Source organism: Typopeltis vanoorti, chromosome 3 (assembly GCF_054136105.1).
Source record: "Typopeltis vanoorti isolate ZY-2024b chromosome 3, IOZ_Tvanoo_1.0, whole genome shotgun sequence".
Lineage (NCBI taxonomy): Eukaryota > Metazoa > Arthropoda > Arachnida > Uropygi > Thelyphonidae > Typopeltis > Typopeltis vanoorti.
Window position 1 is genome coordinate 132126261 of NC_143551.1, and position 13740 is coordinate 132140000.

Here is a 13740-nt window from a genome sequence, read left to right on the forward strand (position 1 = left end):
CGGATCATCTTCTCCTTTATCCCTTTCCTAAATATTTTACATAAATCTCAAAATATCGTTCGTTTTTCTTGAATCCGTTTTGAGCGCAAACTTTCAGAACTTTTAAATTTAACGTTCAGACGCTGTTCGAAAATTACCGTACTGAAGTGTGAAAATCCGGAACTATTTCTACAGTACGTTCTACAATAAAGAATACTGATTGGTTGACAGATAATTTTCCAGTATGAGACACTCGCTCTGCTTAATGGAAACCTCAATTAGCTTAAAAAGAAAAATGTGGGGATTCTAGATTGGGTTTCCAGATTATCGTAGTCTTTGCCCACCCACGATGCCACACACTTTGCGTTTCTAATCATTCATGGCTGGATTATCATAAATAACACAAAGGAAAAACTCATTTTTCACTTTATAAAAGCTAAACTGTGTTTGAAAAATGCAAATTCACTCATTTTCAGACTTATATTAACTTGTGCTGCAAGCACGGTTTGGAGTTAATCTAAAAGGCAGGAAAATCTTATTTCTTTCCTACTACTGCTATGAGGAATTGAAACAAACTGAATGAGAGAAAGACTGCATATAAAAATACCGAATACCTTATCCTTAAAAAGACATCGCTTGTCTTGTTCATAACTCCCTGCTAAACTGTAGTTTTTCCCTGACTAATTTCGGCGTTGTGTCTTGTTACGTGTAATTTAATACAACTATTGATGTCTGTGCAGAGCTTAATAATGACGAAAACCTGTACACATTAATATTAATAATTATTTAGTTATTAACTAATTATATTTTACACAGCCTTTATTCCGAATCAAGTTAGTTACAAATGTGATTCATAACTATAATAATTCCATTCGTTTAATTTCGACAAGCAAAGAAGATTAGTTTTTGTTCTTTAAAAAAAGAAAAAAATTCGAACTACTAGTATTCATTCGAAATTTGAAAACACTGAAGATAAATAACATTAGCTTGTCAAGTGCGTTTAGATAGAGGAAACTTGAACAGAAGATCGGTAACCTGAAGATGATACTGTTCATTTATCATAACGAGTTTCTGATAAACTGAAATTATATACAATTTATACGACTGACAGCGAAAACTCCAACCACTATGCACAGATGCACAAAAATGTGCAAGTATGTATAAGGAACCGCGCAGGTAATTTTTCTATAGAAATAGCAACAACGTTTCCCCCCCCCCTTCTTATTTGTTTACCATTCTTTTATTTCATTATTTATTTATTTGTTTTCCTGGGGTCATGTCCAGCATCGTTTTTTCTCCCGAAGTAGCACAAAAACAGAGTTACGGAGGTAGAAACAAAAGCAAATCTTTCAGTATCATATAAAATTATATAAAAATAACAAGAAAAAAAATTGGAAAAAAAAAAACCAATTAAGGAATGCAAAGTATATCGCTAAGACATTTGAGGTATTTATTTTTTTCGACTCAAATTTCCAGCGCATATTTCTTTACAATACCTTCACACTGATGACCACAGCGTACCAAGTTTTCCATCAATTACTAATAAAACTTTTCGTTGTAATTCCTTAAGTTAGTAAATCAAACAGCGTCTTACCTTGTGAAGTAACAACAGAAATGAAGGCGATGAACAGTCCAACAAGATAAGGAATATCCATTTCGCACAATTTTCTCCTTTCTTTCTTTCTTCTTCTTCTTCTTCTTCTTCTTTTTTTTTTTTTTTTTTTAATCGTTCGAGTGAGTCAGACTTGCCAAACTCACATGGTAGCAGCAAACACTAAATTCAGTCAGATAAAGGTAAGCAACAAGTCAATTGTTGGTTGCAGCAAAAATCCCCAGTCGCACGGCACCTTCGGGTAGGGCCTCCCATGTCCGTCCACTAAACAAACCAACTCAATTACACAGAACGCTATGATGGTAGAAAGAAACAAAATCCGTGCAGGACTTAACCGTAACTCATACATTACAGGCCAAGACATAACTAGCGTTGAAACAGTTTAGAAGATCTGACGTCTACCATTCGCAGGTGTCTGCCGACGTTGCCATGACAACCGGAGAAGAACACACATGGCATGGACACACACACACCCCATATGTATATCAGAAAGTTATGGAGGATGACGCAGCGTTGGTTGAAATAGATCTGCGCAACACCTGTGTACAGCTGACGAATTCTTGTAATTAATGCCTGCAATTCGATCTGGAGTGTGGAAGTGGAAGAAAGAGAGGGGGGGGGGTAACATATACGTGATCTGGAATTAATATCCAAGAGTAATTTCCCTAAGCCTCTTGTTCTTAAGGGTTATACAAACTTTTCTGAACAATTGGATATGTTTCAGTTGGTTTATGCTCATGTTTATCGTAGATGGTTTTTAAAAACTTTCAGAAACTATAAATTCATTTTTATATGATAAAACTGATAATAATGTTGAAAAGAATAGATTTCTTATAAAAAACATATTAGTTGCATAACTTTACATTATTTAGAAAACCGAAAAATGCATGCATTCTTTGTTATCGTAGCAACAATACAGTTTAATACTAATTTCCTTTCTCCTGCGGTTGCCATGGTTTCATTAGACACGACGCCGATGTGGGCGTGTCAAAAATTAGTCGGCTATAATAAATAGAAGCTTGAAGTAATAAAAAAACAATAAGAACATTTAATCAATAAGTGCTTTGATTTTAAGAGCAAAATTTAATTAGGATTACTTGCAAAAAGGAGATTCTTTGATGTATTTTTATGAATAATGCAAAATACAGCAGAGTGTGTGTGTCGACATCAAATATAATAACACCTGGATTAATAATTGTTCTAGGTATTAAGTGATTTTTGTATGATATATATGTAAATTAGATGTATATATGTGCCATGGTAGTCATTTTCAACATGCAAGGTTAGCGAATTTGTAGTTTTAGTTTTATATAATATTTATGAATGCGTTAACTGTTAGGGGAAAAGAACATACGTGTGTACATTGTAATTTACACATTACAATGTGTAAATTACAATGAAGAAGATGAGGAAGGAAAAGTTATTCTGAAAAAAGAAAAAGCAATCACTAAAGAATAAAAAAAAAACGTTAGTAGGCAGAGTTAAAAACTCCAAAGTTTAATTATGGATAGAAAATAGTTTGGAATTATGCATCTACGCGTAATCTTCGGGGGGTGACAGAATTAAATCACAAGGCAAAAGACCAGATCAGGAAGTGAGGACTATATAAACTTTACTACTGTTATCTGTCTCGAAGAAATGTGTCTTACTTTATTATTGATTTGGGGAAATGGCTGCATTAAAGCGATAATCAATAGACTGATCCCCGATCTATTAACGAGTCTTCCTACTGACTCATAGACCTCCAAAGAAAGATCCGTGGAAAAAATATCACCTGCCATATAACAGCGTTTTATAGGTTGTAAAGGAAGTTAGTTTGCTTGAAAAGAGAGAAAGAAGGCTATTCAAAAAATCTTTAAAAAATAGAGTAGTGAGTCTTAAATTAACTTTGACATTTCAATGCAGGAAATGGAGTTTGAATGAGATCAAAATTGCTAAGACAATCGATTCTCATCTCTCTTCTTTATAGTTTATGCAAGTAAATGTTATATATATATGTGTGTGTGTGTGTGTGTGTGTGTGTGTGTGTGTGTGTGTGTGTGTGTGTGTGTGTGTGTGTGTGTGTGTGTGTGTGTGTGTGTGTGTGTGTGTGTGTGTCAAAGATACCAAGCAATTTTATAAGCTAAGTTTTTAATCCTTTTTCCCAAGTAAGTCAAGTTTGCGGCTGCACGTAGTGCAACACTAGGGAACTCGTGGTAAAGGTGGAGCAAGCTCTGATCACTTTCCTTAGAATTTTCCCCTAATGCAAAGCACATTTCCTTGCGGAGATGTATGATGCTATGCATTAAGGTAATGGTCACTACCCATATACCGGTTTCGACCTTTATTGAGGTCTCGTCAGTGGGAGCCAGACCTAAAAAATGTCAAGAATGAAGTAATACAGAGCTTATAAATATTTTGCCTAAACAAGTTGTCATAATATATATATTATGGCAACTTGTTTAGGTAAAATATTTATATATATATATATATATATATATATTATATTAAATATATATATTATATATATATATATATATATATATATATATATATATATATATATATATATAACTCTATATATATATAATTCTAATTTGGTATTCGATAATATTGCGTTAATGTTAATTCCTATTTCCACAGTCTGTAGTATCTCTAAATGTCCTAGTTTTCCGGCTGGTCTACCTGTTTTGTAGGAGAAAAACCTGAGTTTCAGAAGGAGAAAAATCTTTTCACCTCAGAATGAGGATGACTGAGTCACCTTCACAGAAAAAGTCTTTGTAAATATATCTCGGTTATAGGGAATTTAAGAATATTATCGCATCCAGATCTTCTTAACAAAGAGCGTCATTGCTACCGACTACGCTACAGAGACGTGCTATTAGTAATAGACCGATAATAACACAATTGTCCAAGCTAACAGCTGAAGCCATGCATATTGACTGTCCTTAAAACCAAGGATAGAAGATACAGGGGGTATCTCCTGAAAATTAAAAAAAAAAAAAAAAAAACCTAAATGGCAGCATTGACCATGCAAATCCTAATTATGGTTCTACTTTGGGAAGATCAGTACTTTTCGTAAATTAATTTCTAAGCCAAGAAATGAGGTGATGCCAGTGTATTACTTCAGCTAATTGTGTCTGTTCTGGGGACGGTTTGTCTGTTCAGCCGGATGAAAACACTCGAATTTCTGGGAAGGAAAAACCCCTTCCTCAACCGTATGAAACCGGCTAAAAGTTGAAGAAGTTAAAAATTTACAAAACTTAAATAACTAAAGTGTCCACCGTTATGTCTTTCAATCAGGAAGAAACTCAGATTTATTCTCAGAGCCAACAGAAACCCGACGCTTTTAAATGGCATTCAGGAAATCCAGCAAGCCATTCGATATTGTTACCCCAACTAACATACATCACTGGCATGTACGAACCGTGGTGTACCTGTGCTAGCTTAACCAACAATTCTCACGTGTCTGATGATATCACTCTCACGTGCAAGTAGATAATATTTCTTTGCACTTTTTATGCGCCTAATTGGAAACGTCCTTCAGTCTTAGCCAATCATCAGTCTACTGCACTGACTTATTAATGAGGATGGACAGTTTTAGGTCATACTAATTTTATCGTATATTTCTTGCTATGGAACAGCTTTCTAGATTTAGGCGAATCAATCGCACTTACATTTATAAAGAACTTAATCGCGAACCATACAATACTTCTGAATTTGTCTAAATTAACATTTATAAGTAAAAGATTCAGCATTACCTTATCTATTTCCTTTTTTTTTTTTTTTTTTTTTTTTTTTTACTCTAGAAGTCTTAATTTGGAAGAATCATAGGGTCATTCTAGTTTTTTTTATACATCTTCTTTTATTTTTATGAAGTTCTCACATAGAAGCCGTATAATTTTCTAATAATATAATTGTGTTTGTTTTTGTTTTTTTTTTCGTTCGATGAATCATTATTATAAGCAGTTACCACAATGCTAAGTAAGCCACTTAGAGAATTATCTTCGATTGTTTCATTGTGGATTAATTGCTTCTAGAGTTGTTCGCCAGTATTTCATCTACTGTTGGATACGGTTCATTCCTAATACAATTAATCAAAATGTCGTCCTTGAAGGACTTTTAACAACACCTATAAGCTTATGTTTGATTGGCTAAGGGTGACTGCACATCCCAATATAGATACTTCAATGCAGAGCCAGCAGCAGTTTTTTTTTTTTTTTTTTTTCTACTGGCTAATTAATCAATAATGGTTATCCTGATTTTGCCAGTAATTAGCAGAGGAAAATATCTTTTTTTTTTTTTTTTGAAAGAGGAGAGAAACCATAGCAGATTTAATGAGTATCTAGGTAACCATCTTCCTCAAACTGAGCTTGATGATCTGTATACATGGATTCTAATATTTTAGGATAAGCAAAGACACAAGAAAAAGAGTTTGTGGAATGTATTTTTATATGTTTGCCAGACTTGGACTATTACAATAGATTGGAAACAATTGATGATTTGAAATGTACTCTTTGGGAGTTGTTTGTAAGAGTAAATTGGAAAGGGAAGGAAAAACCAATAAAGAAATCTTACGTGTAATAGAAAAGACAGTCAAGTATCGAATAAGACTGTCATGGGAAGGAGGACAAACTTTTGGAGCCATAAGAAATGGACTGCAAGCATATTTAAATGGACTAAAGCTGAGAAAAATAAGAAGAGGACAATTAGATAATCTTATTTTAGGATTTACTTCGAAGACGTTTACGACAATGAAGAAAGTATACTCACTATACCTATAGGAACTGTCTGTCCCTTAGAATCTTAACAGTGGAGTACCTTATCGAATCTATCACAAAGCCGAGTGCTTTATTTATCTGGGGAGATTCATTAAATTAGTCTCCGGAAGCCTAACAGTTCCTGATACATCAATTCATTTAGCGATCACCATGCTGACCACTCAGTCCCCCTCCGCATTCCTCAATTCCATGTTTTATAGCCCGGTCCTTTGCTTTAATACCATGTTTTATGGCTGCTGGGCCATTATTACATACATCTGCGCTAGGAAGAAGGGACGATGCGTCCATTTTTCAAAATAAGAACATTTTCTTTCTTTAATCCCCCCCCCCTTTCCCGTTGCAAATAAAATTAAAAACTGACGTTTGGAAATAGTACAGAATTAAAAAGGATATACATTCTTAGGAGTGTGACCTTGTTAAAAAGAAAGAGATAGAACAATCCTATTGTTTTTCACAATATTAGAGAGATCCTTCCATTTACAGCACTGATCTATCCTCCATCTATTCACTTGTTTCAAATTAACGACGGAAAAGCTACAATTTGGGAGTTATGAAGCGGGGAGATATTTTACTCTAACCTTACTCAATTTAGTAATGATCGTGTGGGTATACCACGTGGATAGAGTGCTCACTCTTCAAAGACTCTCCACATTCGCCAACCTGTCATCTTTCTCCGCGAATAAGTACCTTCTAGAATGCTTCAGACTACAAGTTTTAGCGACTGTAATCCGACTCTTGGGTTTCCCACCGATTGTATCAGATAGCAGCTGCCCGCTTACAATAGCACAAACGTTTCCCATTACGCTTTTGTTTTAAAAGGAAAATGTGTATTCTACTGTTTCAGCCACACTTATCAGCGACAGCATGGTAGATCGCAGTTGACAGGTTCTTTTGAGTGTCTTTAACCTTCACTTCTCTGTTCCCCTAATGTCCTCATTTCTGCACCCTTCTCAATGCATTACGTGCGTCCTCAGATTTATCTAAAAGCCAACTCACTCACGCTTCTTATTCCCATGACATTCCCTGATGGGAGGAGATCGGGTTACTGTGACGTCACGTTGAGGTCACAGAGGAAACAATGCCCTCCATCTTTTCACAAGGTCTGAATAGGTAATGAGAAAGTGTCAGACTCCATCGTATCTCAGCGGAAAATCAAAGAGAGTGATCACATGTCACCCTAGCACGACATTGTTTCTATGGACACAGAGGCCTCTATAGAATATAAATAAATGGGTCGCTGGGAAATCGCAATCAAGGAGAGCTACATTTAGAAAGAATGGTGTTTGTGTTCAGGCTTAAATGCATCATTTGTTCCCTGGAGAACTTAAAAAAGTGACACCTGGTCGAAGCAATCCACTGTACTCGCATACTCTCAGGCAGCATACGGTACATCATGTCAGCAGAAAAAGAAAGTTGTTGTAGGAAAGTCTCACACCAAGAACTTAATGTAAACTTTACCACAAACTAAACAAAAATCCGAAATTATTAAGCTGCCAAACAATCAGTAAAACTGAAAGAGACTCATCGCATTGATCCGGCTAACTGTATTTGCACTATGACAATTGTAATTAAATTATTTTTGTTGGAAAGCAAAACTGTGAGTATGTATATTGCGTGTATTATTTCCGCATCGCTCAAAACATATAAGAAGTTTGCGTGATAGATGCCTTTTACCTCATTTCATTGTTCCCTGAGGGAAAAGGAGTAGCAACTTATTTCCTTGGCAGAAAAAAATATTCCTTCCAAAAAAAGAAAGCAATTTGATTTTTTCAATTCTGTGAAGAAGTAGAATTTCGTAATTCCATGAATTTGATTAACATCAGCAGTAGAAGAAGAAGAAAATTTGGGACAAAGTTTTGATGCTCATAATTAAAACACCAACTTGTCTTTCTACAGTTTATACATATATGAACTGTTTATAACTGTTATTATAGTTATATATTACTGTTGTTCTTTGCCCCTTGTCTCGTAGTTACAAATTAAATATAAGTGTACGTTACTATTCGAGCATATGCTCAAATAGTAAGACTTTTTTTTTTTGAAGGGGGGGGGAAGTACCGATTTCTCTTCCCCTCCACAAACTGATTATGGGCTAGCTAAGTAACACACTGTCAAGAGTATGCAGGCATTGTGGCCTTCACCACCCGGAAAGACCCAAAATTTCCTTCTGATTGCCGGAAGGTACTCACCACATGGGAAACACGCTAACAAACATGAGTTGCAACGTTAATATTGACTTTTGCTGTTTTTAGCACAATAATAACATGCTGCAGGTACAAGGGAGCATGAGGTCGGTACTTTCCAAGTAAAGTCAGTTGAGCTTAAAGGATATTTATTTCTCACGAACTACACACCGGAGTTCCTTTCAAAGAAGTTTACTGTGATTAATGATAACAAAATGTTTCTAAAACGTATAATGTGTGTAATTCACCCCTTCTATTAAAGTTCGCAACTCAAAGCTCACAGCGTGCTAATCCAAACCCACAGCACAGTCAGTGAAGATAAATTGGCTAATCTACACTTTCCTGCTAACGTGAACAATAGTCACTAAATGGGATCTTAAACTCTCCCCCATTCCATGTTAGGCGCTTTTTATGAAAAATATCTGTGATATTCCTTGTGTTTCTATTCGTTCAGCAGTTTATAATTTGGGAAGTTCGTTCTTGAGACCAAACATGGAACCTTTCAAGCCACTAAATTAATACCCTCAGTAAGCAAGGTATTAATTTATGCAACGACAGTTGTCTATCACACATGCTGGAAAACTAAATTTATTCTGCAGTATCTGAATGAATAATCTGAGTAATATCGGATCAAAGTTATCATTTTTTAAAAATCACTTTTGGATCCTGGGAATCTACCTTTATGGACATCCTTAATTTTTTTTCGGAATATTTGCCAAGAAAATCAGCCACAACAAAACTTAGATTCACATCCAAAGCTAGTTCGTTTAGAATTTGCTTTACAATTCAATTATTATTATTATTATTTGATTATTTGCAAGACACTGTTTAGTTTTTTTTTTTAAAAAAAAAAAACCGAATATGAATATATTTTTCAGATTTGAGCATTATTATCAACTTCAAGGCAGCTCAACAAAACTATTTCGATAAGTTCAGGAAAATTAAACTAAAATAAAAAAAAAACTAATACTGTATTTAAGTTTAAAAGAATTTCTAATTGTTATCATATATTTTACATCGTAACTAATGGGAAAAGTATTTCTTTAAAAGTATTCTAACAATTGCTTATTAGGTTTTGGATCCCTTCTTAGAAAATTCCATAGACAGGCGTGGCAGTGAATCCAGTTTTCTAATCCTAGTGCTAGATGTTTTCTCTTTTTGAATTATGCTTCCTACAAAAGTTAAGAGAATACTTATTTTTCTGTTCTCATCGATAAATACGTTATTTTCATCGGTGATGTAAGATTTGGTCGGTCGTTTATTGTAGGGAGGTGGTGGTGATGGTTCTCACTCCTCAGGTTAGTTGACTTATCACGTATCTAGACAACTTCTTCCTATCTGTGGTTCCTATTTACGATCTCTAATCTACTTTATGGATTTCATATCCTGGGCAGCTATCTCCTACACGAGATAAAAGTCCTCTGTTCCTTAAATTACTGTTAACTAACACCCTGCATTCAGGCTATCAATATAGGGACCCATTATACACTCCGACGTTCTTGTCTAATTCAAATTATACTTTCTTAGACCAGCTTGTCTGTTTGTGGAAAAAATCATTTTATTAAAAAGCGATGTTCATCATTGGTGCGAGGATGGGTCTTCTGATTTGGACTAAAGCCTTTTATTGCAGTACTTCTAAATTACGACTGAACTATTAACATTCTTGATGATTTTTGTGCAGTCTTATGTTGGCAGATCTATGTAAACGATCTGGCTGGATATGAACATTAATATGTTGATAATGTTGATATAGCACATGATAATGTACCATGTCAGATTGTAAATGCTGTAGCAATATGACATGAGACATTTGGAAGGCAAAAGGTAAAACTGGACCGCACAGAGTCCCAATCTGAATTTTATAGAGTACCACCTAGTGGAAGAATCGAATTTCGATTGATGGTGAGAGACTAATGCATCCAATTCACTATAGGAACTAAACTTCTGTTTTGGAGCAGGAAGGCAAATACTTGTTTCCGTTTGTCATTATTTAGTGGAAAGTCCAGAGTCGGAATGATATTTTTCTGGCAAACTGGTCAGGAAAGGCCAATAAGCCCGGTTGCAGAATGACGTTATAATTATATCATGAACAATTAAAACGAATTGAGATTGATTGCTGATTTTACTGAGTATGCAGGAGTAAGAATGGGCAACCTTTCAAGAAGAAGCGCTATTCAGTATTTTTATCTTTGAAAAAAAAATATTTAGAGCTGTCGCAGTACATCCTCTAACATTAATGCACTTCCTTTGCTCTTTCGTGATTATTCGTAGTAGTTTGCATTACTTACGTTTCATATATCTTTTGTTATCTAAATGTGTTGGTTTCTGACAAAATCAGAAGCGATCACTTTTGTGTGCTTATTGTGGACACTGAAAAGCCACATTTATCTGAAAGAGTGCATGGCTAATAAGCCGCAGACAGTTAACATATCCGTATTTATGGTCATTCTTTGATAAAGAGAAAGATAGAAAATTACGACTTCTGTCAAATATATGGACTGCTGGGAATGTTCGTAATTTTTTTTTTATCTCTCTTGTTTTAATTTGCGTTCTGAATTAATCCCTTGCTTGCTTCATTTTTTCTTTTTTAACAGTACATTGAGTAATTTGTGAAATTGGTCATATAACTGAACTAATTTAATTACTATGAAGTCTACTTATGATATTTAATTGACTATCGATTACCATACAACTGATTATATTAAATTGACAATATCGTGAAGAAACATTGAATGAGTTTTATATAAGTGAACGCACTGCTTTCCATAAGTTCATGGTCAGATTTACCATAAAATATTTCACCTTAATCCTTTCAGCGATGCCTTACGTATTTGATAAAAATGTCCTGTTGGACTTTCTATATGCAAGAATTTTACAGATTAATTAAGCATTATAATAAAGCATAGTAATTAAATATATTAGATATATTAAATATATTAATAAATGACGACTGGCTTTAAAAAAATTCAAAATTTCTGAATGCATTGGTTGAGCTTCAATAGCATTTGTTATTTAAAATTAACCATGGCAAGTAAGGAATAAAGCGGATAAAATTATGTCTATCAAGTTCGTTTGTTTTGTAGGAATTTTAATGCTAATAAAATTAGGCCACTTCATAGCACAGCCGGTTCGGTGTTTGTAATTATGACCGAATATGCTAAGGCTATGACATCAGTGTATTATACCTGTCACTGAGTCTTTCCTGCCGGTTTTTCAGATGAAAAATCCGAGTTTCCGGAAGTAAAATCCTTCCAACTTCATATGAGACAGACTGGTTATCTCAGTTTGAGTTGATAAAAACCCTTATATAAGTTCGCGTCCCAGACGCGATTTCAATCCAGGTCTTACCAAACAAAGAGTTAGTGAGCTACGGAGGCTCTGTAGACGGTAGCGACCCCTTCCTTTAGTAAGATAAGCCTGGGTTCTATTTCATTCTCAGAACGGGAGGGACATTACAATACGGTAGCTAGTCTCCGAAGAAAGCGATAGAGTTTTGCTTTTCAGAATCTCAATTTTTCATCCCACAAAACAAGCAAATCAATTGTATAAAATATATAATTAGCAGACCTGATACACTAGCTTCAAGCGGGTTCATTAGCTTTAGTTGCAAAGCAAATAACAAGCTAATGAAACCGCAATCATCTTTAACTTCATTCAATTTTTTATTGTATAATAATAGAACAGTTTTTTCAAGAAAACGGTTGTTAAAAAATAATTAAAAAAAAACTACTACTTCTCAATCTTGTTGAACTCTCATGGTATTTTGTATAAAACCCTGAACATATTCCGGGAAATGATGATGCTGATGCTCCATAGATATCAGCCAAAAAACTTTATATAGGTCAATGAACTACTTCATAATAATGTATGGAAATAGGAATGAGCACAACGATAAGACTGAGATGCTCTTAGAATGTTAACTTAAGAAAAGTCAAAATAAGGTTACTGGGATATCCAACTACAGTAGTGGATGCTATTTTCAGCGGGTTGGAGTGTGGAAATCAGGTATTTAAAATGTTATCTATTCCAAACTAGGAATATTGGATTATGTTTTCTATTGAAACTTGTACGCAGGACTTTAAGAGCATTATTTTATCGAAAGTGCTTTAATAAAGAAAGATTCTGATACCGAGAGTTTGTTCACAGTACAGCGGTCACATATCTGCATATTAATTCTTTGCTCGCTTTACACTATATGGAAAAGTGACATGCAGTTAAAAAAAAATAATAATAACTGCCGGAAACAGTAAACTTCCTACCGGGTGACAACAGGTGGGTCATATTTTTTCGAAGTTTTATTGGTACTCTGCAATGTTATCTTGAACTCTACGCAACCTCTCAAGTCATCCCTATTTACTAAAAATATAAGAGAACTGGATTATTTGCATGCTATATTTGAATTACAAAAATTCTTTGCCCTACCGGTTGATCTGAATGTTTGTGATGTATATTGCAACGTCAGACCATTCCAGAAGCCAAGCAAGTACTGGTGCATGGGACCTTGTGCCAGAAAAAAAAAAAAAAACTCTCTCTTCATTCACAATCTGATTGGTTAAAGCAGCACGAAGCGAGCAGAGAAAAAAGTTGTTCGACAGGTTATGAGGCAAAGGACAAGGAATGATGTTTACACGATGAGCCGAAGGGAGTACAATCGCGTGCTTTTGTTTTTGGACTCCTGTGACGCGAAGACATAATAGTGAACTTCACTGCAACTTGTGTCCATTTGTTGTCGACTGTGTATTATTAGTGGATGTAACCTTGGTCAGGATTACGTGTGTGTGGTGAACGATGTGCTACAAGGCAGTGTTATAAAATATATCATCGACAAGAATTGTTTAACTGAAGACTCGCTGCTACTTCCTGGAGAACTTGCTTCTTGTATGATGCGGAACCCTTAATCTTAGGATCTCGGAAAGCTGCGGATGTTAGAACTCAATGAAACGAATCACGATGCATGCAACACTGTTCGGCATCGTTCTCTTTATGCTCAGCGCTCAGGTAACAGGTCAGATGGATGTTTCCGGCACAGGTAAATATTCTAAGTGGTTTTTCCGTATTTATAAGTGGTGGCATGTATCATCCCATAACCTGAATAAGTTATGGGATGATACGGAAATGTCGATAGCATAAGGATATACCGCATTTAAAAATTAAGTTTAAGAAACATACAAATTCCCTGTAGGAATAATTCGGCTAAATAAAGATT

At 34.9% G+C, this 13740-nt stretch overlaps 1 protein-coding gene across 1 annotated transcript in view; it reads left to right on the forward strand.

Annotated features, from left to right (window-relative positions):
- The first annotated feature begins 13323 nt into the window (after positions 1 to 13323).
- The window catches only part of LOC150108573 (uncharacterized), a 21712-nt gene continuing 21295 nt past the window's right edge, over positions 13324 to 13740 (forward strand). Inside the window, exon 1 of the mRNA XM_090416014.1 lies at positions 13324 to 13563. Within this exon, the coding sequence (XP_090272140.1) occupies positions 13470 to 13563 (94 nt within the window). The 5' untranslated portion in view covers positions 13324 to 13469. The remainder of the gene's footprint in view (positions 13564 to 13740) is intronic.